The sequence below is a fragment of the Cinclus cinclus genome, chromosome 24, assembly GCF_963662255.1.
Source record: "Cinclus cinclus chromosome 24, bCinCin1.1, whole genome shotgun sequence".
Lineage (NCBI taxonomy): Eukaryota > Metazoa > Chordata > Aves > Passeriformes > Cinclidae > Cinclus > Cinclus cinclus.
Window position 1 is genome coordinate 5,083,539 of NC_085069.1, and position 14,996 is coordinate 5,098,534.

At 56.4% G+C, this 14,996-nt stretch overlaps 1 protein-coding gene across 3 annotated transcripts; it reads right to left on the minus strand.

Moving 5' to 3' along the window:
* Positions 1-3,511: 3,511 nt before the first annotated feature.
* On the minus strand, positions 3,512-14,972 carry CASC3 (CASC3 exon junction complex subunit). 3 transcript variants are annotated; one of them, XM_062507916.1, is made up of 14 exons: positions 14,597-14,972; positions 12,844-12,871; positions 12,521-12,558; positions 10,972-11,130; positions 10,744-10,895; positions 10,181-10,357; positions 9,294-9,979; positions 7,759-7,823; positions 7,433-7,547; positions 6,778-6,876; positions 5,991-6,205; positions 4,751-4,873; positions 4,518-4,594; positions 3,512-3,944 (listed from the first exon to the last, which is right to left on the minus strand). In XM_062507916.1, the coding sequence occupies exons 1-13, from the start codon at positions 14,861-14,863 to the stop codon at positions 4,559-4,561; spliced, it is 2,160 nt and encodes a 719-aa protein (XP_062363900.1). In that variant the 5' UTR covers positions 14,864-14,972; the 3' UTR covers positions 3,512-3,944; positions 4,518-4,558. The 3 variants fall into 3 exon arrangements, with proteins under 3 accessions (XP_062363900.1, XP_062363899.1, XP_062363901.1); XM_062507915.1 differs by lacking the exon at positions 4,518-4,594; XM_062507917.1 differs by lacking the exon at positions 3,512-3,944 and having other exon boundaries at positions 4,520-4,581.
* Between the last annotated feature and the right edge of the window lie 24 nt (positions 14,973-14,996).

Sequence of the window (14,996 nt, forward strand, 5' to 3'; positions counted from 1 at the left end):
CGGGGGCACATGCCCAGCTGTGGGGTCACCCATCCCCAGACCCCCAGCCCAGATCTCTGCACCTGCCGCAGCGTGGGAAAGGGCTGGGTGTGGGTGCGAGACCCCCCACCCTGGCACCCCTGGGGCTGGGTGCCCCCGCGGGCAGGGTGGGCAAGTCGGGGTGGCTGCCAGACCCCCCCACTTCTGCTGCCTACCAGGCTGGAACAAGCCCCGGCGTGCTGGGGGCAGGTGCCAGGGCAGGTTCTGGGGCAGGTTCTAGGGCAGGGCATGGCAAGATGTGGCGCTTGCCTGGGGCTGATCCTCCTGCCCCGCTCCCGCGGGGTGCTGAGCACGCATCCTGGCCATGCCCACTGCCCCCAGCCCCACCTTGCACCCTCTGCACAGGCCAGCGTGTGCCAGTCCCCTTCTCCCGGGTCCATCCCCCTGCAAAAACACGGCCCTGCAGCAGCAGCTCCGGGGTGGGATGGTGGCAGCGGCCGGGGGGACACAGCAAGTGACCCCGGGGCCTTTGCTAGGCCCCACTGCTCAGGGGGTTTGGGTAGAGATGGAGGAACGAGGGTCCCGGCAGCTCCCGCTTTGTTCCCGCTTCGCCTCCACCCAGCAGTTGCCTGGCAACTCCATCCATGCGGCTGCCAGAGAGCGGCAAAACATGTCCCCACATCCCCAGCTGCAAGAGGTCCTGTCGGGATGGCACAGGACAGCATGGCCCACCCCATCCCTCCTCTGTTCCTCCAGCCTCGAGCATTCCGATTCCCCACACCCCATCCAACACCCCCAAAAAATTCCACTCTGCTGAGCTCCTCCATCCTCTTTGCCCACGGCATCTGGACAAGGGTTCTCGGAACTGGGTGTAAGTGGTGCTGCTGGCCAAGTTCAGCCACGAAGAGAGGGGCTTCTCCTGACAGCAGGCAGGGAAACTGAGGCACAGAGAGAACCCCTCGAGACCCCACCCGCTGGTGGTAATGGGGATGCACTGGGCCACACAAGCAGGAGGGACCCAGAACACTGTGCCATGCTGAAGGCAATGCTGCCTCCAGGAAAAGTGCCCCAGATCTGGCCTGTCCCATCCCCTCTCCCCATGTCAGCAGGGATGAGGGCACTGCAGGCGCAGAGCAAATTATTGGCTTAATTAATTTGCTGTTATTTCTCCTAACGAGCTGGGATCTGGAGTGGGTGCTTCCCTCCGTTGGCAGCCAGCGCATTCCCCCGCCCCAGCAGTGAGCTGGGGGCGCGAAGCCTCCAGGCACTGCTCAAAACAGACCGTGTGTAGGAGGGTAAAATTACACCCCGGGAAAAATCCCTCCACAAGCCAGTGCCTTAACCCACTTCCCAGCTGCAGCGCTGGGAGAAGGGAGTCAGGCATTTTGGGGAAGGGGAGAACTGCCATGAGATTGGGGCAGCTCCTCTATGAGGTCCCCACGAAGGGCTGAGCCAAATCTTGGACCATGCTCAGACCTGATCCTGCTGCCAGGGTAGGAAACTGAGGCAGTGGCACTGGGGATGGATGGAGTAGCACAGCAATGTAGGCAAGAAAGTGATGGCTCCTACTGCTGCTGTTGGAACTGCTCTGGGGCCCCACCCTACCGCCAGAAGTGCAGGCAGGAACTGGGGAGACGTGATGGGAAGGGAGGAAAAGGGGGTGGGAAGCAAAGGGAGGAGTCCCCTGTCCCCTTCAAAGCCACCCTTCCACCATGGCATTGGCAGGGGCCACCAGCATCTTTCCCTTGCCTGGTCTGGCTGCAGGAGGGCAGAGCTCACTGTGATGCTCCATCCACAAGATCAGGGTGTAACAGTAGTGGGATACATGCCCCCCATCTCTATTTGGTGTGGGCAGGTGGGCGGGGGGCTGGCAGAAGGCTGCGGCTGACAAGGTGGAGGCAGCATGGCACAAATGTGTGGGTGGCAGCTCCTGCACCACCAACGCAACAGTTGGTCCTTCCCTGTGAGCCAGGGAGGCTAGGGGAGAGAAGGGGACTCACATTAGCCCCCAGAGAGACAAGGGGGGCTCCCTCCAGCCCCACTACCGGGGCAGAGCGGGGCTGGGGATCGTGGCAGCTGCTTCCAGGGATGTGGGGGCGAGGGTGGATGGTGACAGGCACAGCAGAGCCACAACTTCAGTCCCACCGTGAGCTCCTGAGAAGGGCAGAGCTGTACCTAGGAAGAACAGAGTGGCTCCTGGGAAGTTGAGAACAGTTCCTTGGGAGGGAGCAGTTCCTGAGAGACAGCAGGGGTGGTACTGGTCCTGCCAGGGATGCTCAGACACTGTCCCTATGGGTCTCAGTCCCAGGAAGGACACACAGGAGCTGTCTGCTTCCTGTAACACTGTTAGGGGTGTGCATCCCATGGAATAGGAATCCAAATAATACCAAAAACCCAGCATAGGGGTGTCAGGTCCAGGATTTCAATCGTGTAACCACTGCGTCAATGACACACAGTGACATCTAAAACATGAGGGAATTCTGCTTTGGGAACGGGGATTTGGTGGCTGAAACAAGACACAGAAGGTCACGGACTCACAAACACCAAACAAAGGAGGAATTTCTGCTGGAGAGCCAGGCATGGATGAGGGATCCAAAGAGAAAATTAACAGGTAGGTGCTGGTGCACCATCCTGGCCACAGATGGGGACAGGGTGGCCGAGCCACCGCTTGCTTGGTGACATCCCCCTCACTCAGTGCCTGTGCCAGCAGCTGCCGTGTCCCCACAGCGTCCCGGCACGTGCTCAGGAGAGCAGCGGGAATCAGCAGGAATGGGCAGGAATGAGCAGCCAGCCCTGCCAAGTTTCCTAATGCAATTTGCAAAGGGCTGTGAGGACGTGGCCAAGCTGGAGTCGGAGCAGGGCTGGAGGGATGCGGGATGCAGAATGGCAGCACTGCGGCACAGGTGAGCCAGCCAGGATCAGTGTGGCACAGCTGCGGTGACAGTCACCCCATGGGTTCAGGAATCCCAAAGGGGACACAAGGCTGCCACGGGAAACTGAGGTAGGAGCTGGCACAGGGCTGAGGTGCTTCCTTGTGGGGCCAGAGCCCAGCCCGGTGCGTTGGGGCGGGTTCCAACACCCTCCACAACCTCAGCAGCAACACCCAAGTGCTGGGAGCAAACCTCACCCTGCCGAGCTGGTTTGGGTGCTGGCTGGGCTGCTCGGGCAGAGGCGGAGTGCTGGGCGCCCACAAACCTCCCCCTCTCCCTGTGGATTTGGCAGAGGGAGGGTGGAAACATCCCCTTGCACTGCTGGGGGGTGCTGGGATGGGGGGCCACTCTGTGGATTCCTACCTGAGAGCTCACACCCACCAGTCACCAACAGTTTGTTGGGAAAAGAATCAGGAGGAGCTCCTAAGTTGTGGTTCCTGCCCAGGCAATGCACTCCTGACAGCTTCCCACAGCTCCATTACCCCTCCCCTGCTCCAAAAGTGGCAGAAATCAACTTGGTAATTGAAAAGAAGAACGAACTGAGGGGGGGGGGGGGGGGGGAAAATGTCACTGCTGCTTATCCAAAGAAATAAAAAACTAAATACCCAAAAGAAACAAATCAGCTTTACTGAAGGAGCTGCTTCATTCCTTAAATAAAAACAGAGACCACAATCAAGCCAGCGAGTTTGACATCCCAGGAGGGAGCAGGGAACATTTAGTAACCGGGAGAAGTTGGGAGAATGTGTGGCCAAGGACCGACTCGGGGGTTGGTTCTTTGGTGGCCCCAGCGTGGGGGATAAGGGGGGTAGGCAGCAGCGAGATGGATTTTGGGAAGGCACTGCTCGGGCCATGGGGGAAGTGCCTGGTCCTGAGCACAGTGCAGGTGTCTCATCCCGCTGCCTCACCTCCACGCAGGGAAGGAGCCATTCCAAGGAGCAGCTTCCTCCTCGCTGAGGGGCCGAGTCTGGTGCTGGGATTCCTGTGGCCACGTCCTTACGTGTTGCTCCTCTCCTTTGATTTTTCACCTTTGCTGTCCTGGGAGGGGGGAAAGAGGGAAGAGCAGCAGAAGTTTAGGGCCCTCCAAACCCCTGCATAGGGGGAACAGTGCTGTGCCTGGGTCTTGCCAGCAACCCCCAAACCCGCCTCTCTGGGCGCAAGCCCCCTGTGGCAACCTTTCCTCATGGTTCCATGTTTTTCCATCATGAGGCTGTTCCAGGGCCCCTCCATCAGAAAATTTGCTTCTCAGCCCTCCCCATCTACAGGAACCCACCAGCACATGCCTGCCCGGGTCTGGGCTTGCTTGGCTCCCATATGTGAAAAAGGTATGGAAAGGGAAACCAAAAACACACATGGCATTTCAGCACGCTCACACATGCACAGCTCACAGCAATGGAGCAAGGAGACCATTCCCAGCACAGGGAAGCATTCGCATCCTGAAAAACCTTTAACTCCACTGCCTGAATTATCTGCTGAGTTCTCAATGCTTATCCTTCCAGAGAACTCCCTGCCTCCTAGCTCCTCCAGCCAGGGCTGGATTTTTCCCTCTCAAAATCGTCCTGTTTTCCACCCTGAGCAAATAAAATAAAAAAGAGTCAACTTCAGACTTACTTTTTACGTGGTTTTAGTTTTAAAGATTTAAGTAACTCAAATTAACTGGAGCCCTGCTTACCACCTGCAACGAGAAGCTGAGGTTTGGGACAGGTCAGAGATGAGACAGTTTAATATTTCCCCTTTACAAAAGAACAATGTTACTTTTTTTGGGATGGGAGGGGAAACTGCAGTCTCTCACACACACCAGTGACACCACACACATACAAGGACCGACAGTGAGGGAATGGTACCTCTGGAGGGGGCGGCTTGATGGTCACAGGCTGGGACGTCCGGCGAGGCGGGGAGGGCTTGGGCTGCACCTGCTGCTGGACAGTGTTGTAGTAGGTGACCCCCCCATACACCTGGGACTGCGCCTGCAGGAGCAGCAGGATCAGAGCTCCGGGCTGCGGGGCCCAGTGAGCCCCTCCCAGCACTAACTGGGGCTGGACAGTTGTCCCCAGCCAGAGCCAAGAGGGGCTGTGCCCTCCAGAGATCAGCTCCCGAGGCTCCCTGTGTGTCCCCACCCCTCACCATAATACCCCAACTCCAGCAGGGACAGGACACAGCTTATGCAGATGGGATTCCCTCACCCTGCAGTCCATGGAATGCCTGAACTTCCCAACAGCAGCTTTTCCACCTGGACATATCCAGCCCTGCAGCCTGGGGGGAAATTGCCCTCAAAGCAGGGTGAGGTCTGCCAGGATCAGCGGAGCAGTGGGAAGGGCAGGGATGGTTGGGAGCTCCAGGGAACATGCAGCTCTCCAACCTTCCACGGCGTGTCAGCCCTGCTCCAGTCACAGTGTGTCAGCTCTGCTCCAGCCATGGCACCAGGATCTGGTCTGCTCTGGTCTCATCTGCCTTTTCAAGGACCTGGTCTGATCTGCCTCCTTAGGGATTATATCCATCTACCTCCTCACAGGGATCAGATCTGGTCTGATCCTCAGAGAGATCCAATCCAATATGCCTCCTCAGGGATCTGATCTGATTGGCCTCCTCACAGCAATGTGGGCTGCTCTGATCCACGTCCCTACAGGATCTGATCTGCCTCCTCAAGAGACCCAATTCAGTTTGCCTCGTCTCTGCCCAGCAGCAACCTTAGATATGGAGCTGGGCCATGGAGCAGGAAAAACCACCCCCGTGCTGCTCACATCAGCCAGTTCCCAGCCTCCATCTCAAACAGAACTAACTTCCAAAGCCATTCCCAAGGTATCCTTGGCTCAGCAGGGCCCTGCAGGGGCTGTTTCCCTGTTCCATAAGGGAACACCACAATTCCAGAACCCCTGGGACAGTATTTCACCCACTGCCCACCACACTCAAGTAGCTGCACAGCAGTCATGAGAACAATCCTTTCGGGGATAACAGCAGCCTTTCCCCATGGAGTAGCCCAGCTGCTCCACATCCTCTCCCAGGAACATCTTGCAAAACACACCCCACACTCCCATCATCCCATCTGCTCCTGCCTGCGTAGGAACCACGGCACATCTGGCTTACCTGTGTGTTGGAATAGAGATGAGGAGGGGGCGGAGGGGGCAGAGCTCCAGGAGGGTACGGGTAGCCAGGATTCCCAAAATTCATCACTCCAGGGGCTGAGAAGTAAGTCGGAGTGAGCAGCTGCTGCGGCGGGGGCTGGCCCGGGGGCATGGACACTGGCGGGGGGTAGAGGCCGGGGTTTGCCATGGCAGGGGGCGTCTGGTGGGGGTGTAAACCTGGAGGTGACGGGAAGCAGATGTCACCCAAAAAGCCAGAGTGTCTCTGTGTAGCAGCAGGAAGGAGCGCGCTCTGCTCCAAGGCTTCTCTGCAGCCCCATGCTGGGGGGGACACAGAGCAGCAGAGCACAGCCCCCTCCCCAGTTCCGGATTCAGACACGGCCCCGTCACAACTCCACTGCAGGAAACAATTTGTGTGGGCAAGCAGAGAACACGTTCAACAGCTCCCAGTTCTGCTTTTTCCTGAGCTACAGGGCCAGGGATTGAGGAACCAGCTCAGTGCCCACGGAAGGGAGCGGCCCAGCCTGGTGAGGCCCCACGGGGACCTGCAAACATCCAGCTGGGAGCTGCAAAAGGTTCAGTTCCCCCCATCTTGCACTGGCTGGAAGCTCCAGAAACACCTCTATTTTTCTTTCCTTAAAACTGATACTGGTTCAGCCTCACTGCACGAGGGATCAGGTGTCTTCCATGTTGTAGAAATTAAGGAAAATGGATGCCCCCCTGTAACAGAGGCCGTGGGAGAGCAGAGTTCTCTGTTCCCCAGGTCCAGGGGTGTCCCACTGGCTCCTCACCTGGATGAGGGAGGTGCATCTCCGGCTGCACAATCATCCCTTGGGGCGGCAGCGGGGCTGGGTTCTCACCGTGGGTGTAGATTGGTCCCTGGAATTGTACTGCAACAACACATGACAGCCTGTGAGGCAAAGCTCCATGGAATTTCATTCCCCTGCAGCTGGGCACACACAGCCCAGCCCGCCCCGAGGGCTCCCATGGCACACAGAGGCTCCCAGACTCACAGATGCCACATGCTCCCTAAAGGAAAGCCTCCTACTCCCTTTAGAAAGCAGGAAAATACTCAGGAAATCTCTTCTCTAACACTTTAAATGCTGGAGGGAATTCCTAATCCATCCCCAGTCCTGTTCTCCCTATGTACAAACGTCAAAGAATTTATTTAAAGTTCAATTTAAATACCAGTTCTCAGGAAGAATTGGGGTGTCCTAAGAGCCCTGCCACAGGGAGAGGGTAACACTGAGGATAATTACATGGGTTTAAACACAACCAGGCAGGCTCCCAGCTGCCTTTTAGACACTGTATGAGGGGACACAGTGCCACTACAACAAATGAAAGAGAAGACAAAGTCCCAACCCCAACAGGAGTGGGGGGATCCCTGCTCTAGTTGCTCAGCTCCAAGCATACATGGACCCACAGGAGCAGGAGGGAAACACTCACATGGGTCGTAGTAGTGTCCTTCCACAATGCTGATGTGCATGGGGGGTGCTGGCTCTGGCACGGGGGGTCTCTGCCGCTGCGATGAGTAGCGCTTCACACGGCCCCCAGGCACTGCCTGCAAAAGTCCAGGGGTCAGGGAGCCTGTGGGATACCCACCCAACACCCCTGACTCCCAAACCTCCCCTGGGTCACCCCCAAACACCCCCAAACGGGAATGGTTGAGGCATCAACAGCCTCTAATTACCACAACCGCAACACAATTAGAAATTAGAGCCCATCTCCCACGCGCCGCGGAGCCGGAGTCACGCTCTGGGATCACACATTACCATCTCCTCCATCCGGTTAAATTGTGATGGTGGCCCAGTTCCCACGTGCATATGGTTGGGAATACCTGAGGAAGGAACAGACTGGTTATTACTGTGGTTTGTGCTGGTTCCCAGGCCGGAGCCGCCTCACCCGGGGGCGTGGCTGCAGCTCAGTTCTCGCTCCCTTGACACAGAACCTTTGGACTTCATCACCCCAGTGATTTTAAATATTTTGGGACAAATTAGAGGCTGTTTTGTCACTGCACACTCACCCACAGTGCTCAGCAATGCCTATATCCTGTTTTAAAACTAAATCCCCAGCTTGAAACTCAGGTCTTGCTCCGAGCTCTGTGTCTGCTGAGACACAGATCTCTTCCAGGTGGATCGAGAATCCATATGGGATCTGAAGCTGCAGTTTAAGCCCTCTGCATGGTGTAAACACTTTTATCACAGGCTCCTCCAGATTCAAACAGCAAACTGAATCCACATGAATTCACAGCAAAGTGAATTTTAAACCATGGCTTAAAACCACAACGCCAAAGTGATCACGGATGATTCCAAGAGAGTGAAAACAGATAAAACAAACACTGGAAGTGCTCATGGATCACTGACAGTGCAAATACAGGCAGAGGGATACAGAATGGACTAATGGGAGCCAAATGCTTCCCAGAATAACTCCTCTCTCCTCTGCTAGGGACAAAAAAGGGACAGCAGAGTCATCATCCTCACAGCAGAACATGATTGTGCACCTGCAGCCAAGAGCTGCCCTGTGGGAAATTTGGGAAGATGCTTCATTTTGCGCATTAAAAAAAAAACCCAAACCAGACAACCTCAGCACTTTTGAACTCTCATCCCACTGTGACGTTGCCAGCCTGTCCAGAGGACTGTTCTCACAGACTTCATAGTCCCACCAGTACCAAATGACTTCTGGTTCCATGACCTCAACCTCACAGATGCTTATGAAAGCAGCAAGTTGCTTCCTTCTCCTTGCTCCAGTTTTACTCCCCTCGGGAAGCATTCTAGCACTTCCCAGAAGAGACACTAATTTTGCAAAGGGATAATTATACCTGGATGACCTCTCTGCAGATGCGCAACTGAACTGTCCTCAGCTGGCACCAGAGTAACTCTGTCCAAAGTCCCTCCCTCCTCCCAGGCACAAAGGGATTTGCCAATCCCAGCCAGGCCTCGGCTATTGGCAACCAAATCCCAGTGTCAGGAAATGAGCTGATAAACAGGGAAAAGTTCCTTCCTGCTCCGAGCAGAGCCCAATAATTGATCCTTATCTCGTGCTCTCCTGCAGCAGTGGTCAGTCTTGCCATGACTCACAACTCAGGGAAGAGGATCCCACTTCCAAGCCCTAATTCTGTTCACTGACACTGAAATGTTTTATTCCCCTTTTCCCCTGCTATTGTATCCACACTGCACTTTCTCAGCAGGAACCATCACTCTGCACCCATCCTGGGAAGGGGCTTGGGCAGAGACAGCTCAGCTCCAACCAACTGCACAGATCAGGAGGCACTGGGCTGCTGGAAAACCAGGAGGCTGCTCCCACTTACCCCTCAGCTCCCGAGGCGGGATGAACTGGGACTGGCCCGGGCTCCAGTTCTGCTCTGTCAGGTTCATCTGGGTCATCTCCTGCTCAAGTCCATCCACGCTGGATTCCACCGGTGACTCCCAGTTGCTCTTGGCTGGCGGGGGGGAGGTCTCGGGAGGTGTGGGTTTTGGAATCACGGGAGCCAGTCCCTCAGAAGCAGGCACTTCCTCTGCCAGCTTCCCCGCCTCCCCAGCTTTGACTCTGGTCCTTCTTGCCCGGGAATAAGATTTCTTCTCGACTGGTCTGTCCGGTGGTGGCTGTGCAGCGTCAGCAGCCGTGGCTTGGTTTTCCAGAGCCCCCTCCTCCTTCCCAGGGCTGCCATGGATATGTACCACCTCCAACTCAGGGGACGTGTCCCTTGACGGGCTCTGCTCTGCACGCTTCCCACGGTAGCCACTCTCCTGCTTGGCTTGCTCCCCGTTCCGGTGTGGGACAGCTGCCTCCGAAGCCCGGTAGCCTGGGCGGGTCTCCTTGTAGCCCCCCATCCTGGGGTAGTTCCTGGCAGGGGGCATCCTGCCAGTGCTGGCAGAACTGCGGCTGTTGTAGGACCGTGGGGGAGTCGAGGGGCTCTTGGCACCCTGATGCCTCGGGGGCTTGGGGGGCCTCTCGTTGGACCAGTTAGGGTCTCGCTGAGGGGGGCTGCCAAACCTGAGGGAGAAAAATAGAACAATTCACTAAAAAGAAACTCCTCAGTGAGATGAATCACTGTGTCAGGGAACACCTCCCCAGCACGCGCATCTAGAAACCCCAGGAACATGGTCCCACATCACACAGCTTTCCCACTGGAGCTCCAGACCTGGCCCTTCTCCCTGGGGACAACCCAGGCCCCGGTGTGACTCTGGGGCTCACCGTGGTTTGCGCATCCTCCGGGGTTTGATGTCGTCAGGGTTGTGGGCTGACCGGATGTCGTATCCATACAGCGCGATCAGCTCCTGCCTGGTCTTGGGGGCCTGCTCATCCTCACGGAACTTGTCGTGTTCCCAGCGCCCCTCGTCCTTCCACAGCTTCCGCTGACGACCCTTTGGCCTGGAAAAGGGACACAGAGAGGAGCAAGGGGCTGTAAGGCCAAGATGTGGCAGTTTCGAGCAGTTCCACACACAGAGTCTGAGTATTCCTAGGGTAGGGAATGCACAGGAGGCAGCGTCCCTTCTTCCTCCTGCCCCTCAGCCTCTGGTCACCCACTGCTGCTTGGGAAAAGCAGATTGAAGAGTCACTGCTGCCTGGCATGAGGCTTTTTTTGAGTTTTTTGTGTCTCTTCTTCAAAGAGCTGAAGTGTCCCAGCAGGACACAGAGCAGGTAACAGAAGCACAGACCTTCCCAGTGCATCCCACTGAAGCAAGGAGCCCTGCTGCCAGATGCTGGCCTGGAAGCTGGCCTGCCCCTCCCAGAGCCCCAGGGGGACACTCACATACCTGACCTCCTCCTCCTGTGTCTGCCCTCGGAGGTCATGCTCAAAAAAGAGCCCCTTGCGTGGGATGTACGCTGGGTTCTTCCGATCCTCATCGTCATCCAGGTGCTTGGGAACCTTCTTCCCAACTTTCTTCTCCACAGGCTCCGTGCTCTCCTGTCAGAACCAGGGAGCTCTCACCACTGCAGCAGTCCTGCTGCCAGCCCCCAGCCCGGAGCCACGGGACACCCACCTGCCCGTCCCCGCTCTGCCGCTCGCCCGTCACGGCTCCCTTGGGATCCACCTTCTCATTCCCCTTCTCCCCTCTGGCAGCCGACTCGCAGGAATCGTTGCTGTCCTGCTTTAGCTCCACCTTGGAGCTTTCTTCCTCACTGTAATCCTCTTCCTCTACCTGGGAGATACCAAATGACTCAAATGTGCTCCATTAGCAACAGATCTGCCAGGAATCTCCCCAATCTGCAGTCAGATACAGCAACAGACTGCCCAGAAATTCCCTCCATTCTGGATTTAGATCCCTGTTCCAGCTGTTAGACATGACTCTTCCAAAGCAGATTATCAGCTCCTAAAATTCTTCTTATCCCCGTATTTTTACAGGAAAAGCAAAGGTTAAACCCAACCTCTCCCAAGAGAGGGAGGATCCAACAAGCTTTCTGGAATGGAGCTGGGATCAGCTGCCCCACAAAGATGCAGCATCCCACCACTCCAAAAAGGCTCCTACAGACTGGGAAGACTGGTGATCTCAGGCCCTTCCTTCCACACTGAGGGCCCGGATCCAGCCAGGGCCACATTTCCAAATTCCCTGGAGTTCCTCAGCTGACTCATTCTACTCAGGAGCATGACCTGGTTTCACCCCCAGGAGCCTCCGGAGGCTGGAGCTGAACTAAAAATAGCTCGGGGTGATTAACCAAACCCTGCTCCATTTTCCTCTTTCAACACAGCCTTTGCACATCGGCTGCTCCCGGTGTTTACGCCGGGGAAGCCCAGGCTGGGCATTATTTTTAGGTACAGGAACAGAGTCATCCTGGCATGGCAGTGATGCAACAACCCTGCTGCCCCTGGGAGCCTCCACACGGGATTCCAGACTGGAAGAGCTGTAGGAGCTACCCCACCACCTCTGCAGGCTGCAGGGCTCCTTTCTTGTTAATAGCATAGATTAATTCCCAAACTGGGATTAATTCCCAAATAAACAGCTTGGATTTCCTCTGCTTGGGGGTTTGGATGTTCTCTAGCCACTGTTTCCCTCAAGATTCCAAAAACAGAGATGGATTTTCCTTAGAAAACCTTCACCATAATCCTTAAGGGACCAGAACTTCTCTAAACTCCCTGTAAATATCAAACTTTAGAATTCTGAACTAAAAATCCAGGGGAACCTAGGCATGGGTGGGATGGGATTCCCTCAGCACCCTCCAACTCCCAAAGTGCATCCCCCCTCTGGCTGCTCCCTCAGAACAGAGGGAAGCTCCTGGGATGATCCCAACCACCATTTTGCTTTTTAATTCCAACTAATTAAAACCCAACAAGCATCCCACACTCCTCCCACACCCTTCTTGGCCATGGAAAATCCCGTTCTCAGTGTGAGGAGCCAGGAGGATTCTCCCTTGCACATAATGGCTCTACACCCTCCCCAGCAGCACAGTGACACTGGTCCCAGTGCCAGGGGCTGGGAAGGGCCATTTCCTCAGGAGACAGAGAGGTCACTAGAAGAGATCCAAGCACACAACTGGTTTTCTGCTGAAATTCCATGATAATCAGTGGCTCAGAAGGACAGAGATTGCCCTTACCTCTGAGTCCTCGGCGCTTTCATAGTCAGAGAGCACGGCTGTGGGGAGGGAAAGGAGATGGGATCAGGGCAGGGCTGGACATGGCTCCTCTGCCATGGGATCAAACCCCTTCCAAAGGGAATTTGGATACCAGCACCACCCCAGATCAATGCCACAGCCAGCTCAGGAGGGAGCAGGGAAGGGTTTGGGATACTTTACCCCACCTTTGCCTGCTGTTACAAGTGAATATTTGGTATGGCAACAACCACAACATTGTTGGAAAAGATGTTCTGACTTTTACTTTTTCTGCACACAAACAACCTTGCCCAAGAGCCATCACTCACCATCTCCTTCGATGCCATCCTCACTTTCCTGCAGAGAGAAAAGAGAGGGGTGTTAGAGGAGGGGAGGGCAGCAGCCAGGTCCCAGCAACATAAATTCATGAAACCATGGAATAATGGAATTGTTTAGATTGGAAAAGATTTTTAAGATCAAGTCCAACCTTCAATCAGCACCAGCCCCACCTCAGCACTAAACCATGTCCCCAAAAGCCACATACACACTTTTTCTGCACTTCAGGGATGGGGATTCCATCACTCCATGGGCAGCCTGTGCCAGTGCCTGACCACCCCTTCCACGAAAAAATTTTCACTCAAAACGTATTTTCTTACTATCTACTATCCTAATACATTTTCCTAACACCTACTCTTTTGTTCTAATGTTCATTTTCCCTAATAACCAGCATCCCATGATCCCAGACATGATGACAGCAAGGTCTGGCCCTGACCCTATTGCTTCCACCCTCGGAAGTTCAGCTCCAGTGACCAAGAAGAAATAAATTCCAGGCTTCCAGAGCCTTTCTCCAAGAACTTTCTAGAGCAGCTACAGTGGGGGAATATCGAGAGCAAAGCACAGCTGTCAGTCCTGGGGGTCTCCAGGGCACAGAGTGACAGTGACAGGGGAACCAGGATCTCTCCCTCACCAACTGAGAGCCAGGGAAAGGGCAAGAACAGGGAATAACAAAGAAAGGCCAAGCAGCACCCAGCTCAGGGAAGGGGCTGGATAAAGCAAACAGTTCAGAGCAAGAAAAGTGGCCAGTAAAACTGCTGTCTAGAGAAGCTGTGCCTGCCCCATCATCAGAAGTGTCCAAGGCCAGGCTGGATTAAACTAGGATATTGGAAAGTGTCCCTGCCCATGGCAGCAGGTGGAACTGGATGAGCTTTAAGGTTTCTTTCAAACCAAACCATTCCATGATTACAGCAGAAAAACAAAGACCGACCCAACTATACAAGAAAAACAACCCCAGAGCACAAACAACCTGACCAAGGTGGCAAGATAAACCCAAAACCACCACACAAAACCACACAGGGAGACAGGGGGAGCTGGAAATAACCAGCCTTAGAACCCAAAACAGGAAAGAGCTGCAAATAACCACCATTAGAACCCAAACCAGAAGTGAACTGCACCTAGATATGAACTGCAAGAGCAGAATTGCATGGTGGGGTTGCAGGGACCCCAGGAGCCAGGACAGGATCTCAGACTGGGGAGGGCACAGGGAGCCAGAGCAAAGCTCCTTGCCTGCTCCTGGGGGGCTGCAACACCCACCCCACCTGAGGCTGCCCCAGCCCAGCTCTCCCACACACACTATGGAGGGGTTCAGCCCAACTCCCCCAATTCCCCAGACCGGTGCTCCCTCAGCTCTCCACCCCACACTTCGTCCCCAGTGTCCCCACGCCCCACAGGTCTTAGTATCAGTCCCCCGACACCAGGCCCCCCCACTCCTCCCCAAGGCCCTCCTTAGACACCAGAACCGCTCTCTCAGCCCCCTCCCTGCCCGGAGTCCTCAGCGTCCCAACCCCTCTGCCTTCCCCGCGGGGCCCCCCGACACCAGAACATCCCTCAGCCGCCTCCCTCTTTTCCCAAGGGTCCCCGGGGCCCCCAATCTCCCTCCTGGTTCCCCCAAACACCAGAACACAGTCCTCAGACCCCTCCCTCCCCAGGGTACTCAGTGTCCCCAGGCTCTCCGACTTCCCACCAGCCACACTCAAGACACCAGAGCCCCCTTGTCCCCGAGGCCCCCCCCAGCCTCTCACTCACACACTCCGACTCGGCCGCGCTCTTCACCCCCGCCCCACCGGCGCTCTCGGCCCCGCGGCTCCGCGGCCCAGCGCCGAGGGCCCCCGCGGCGCCGCGCGGCGGGCGATGCGGCAGGCGGGGCGAGCCGGACCGGGAGCGGGATCCGGAGCCCGAGCGAGAGCGGGCGGAGCGGGGGGAGCCGGGCGGGGAGCCAGCGCTGTCGGAGGCCGCCGAGCCCTCGCTGTCCTCGCTGTCCTGCGAGGCGCGCTGCCGCCGCCGGTCCGCCATCTTGGCCGCGGGGCACCACGGGAACGGCGCGCGCGGCGCCCCCCGCCGGTACCGCGCTGTCTCCGCCGTCGCCCGCCAGGGGGCGTGCGCCGCGCGCGACGGTGACGTCACCCCTTTGCGGAAATGACGTCAC

What these genes read in the sequence shown, in the direction of transcription:
- CASC3 (XM_062507917.1), bottom strand. Translation starts at nt 14,863, where the DNA reads ATGGCGGACCGGCGGCGGCAGCGCGCCTCGCAGGACAGCGAGGACAGC. An exon ending in GCGCGGCCGAGTCGGAGTGT is followed by an intron (nt 12,872 to 14,596) that starts GTGAGTGAGAGG and finishes TTCTCTCTGCAG; the next exon opens with GAAAGTGAGGATGGCATCGA. An exon ending in TTAACCGGATGGAGGAGATG is followed by an intron (nt 7,548 to 7,758) that starts GTAATGTGTGAT and finishes GGACTTTTGCAG; the next exon opens with GCAGTGCCTGGGGGCCGTGT.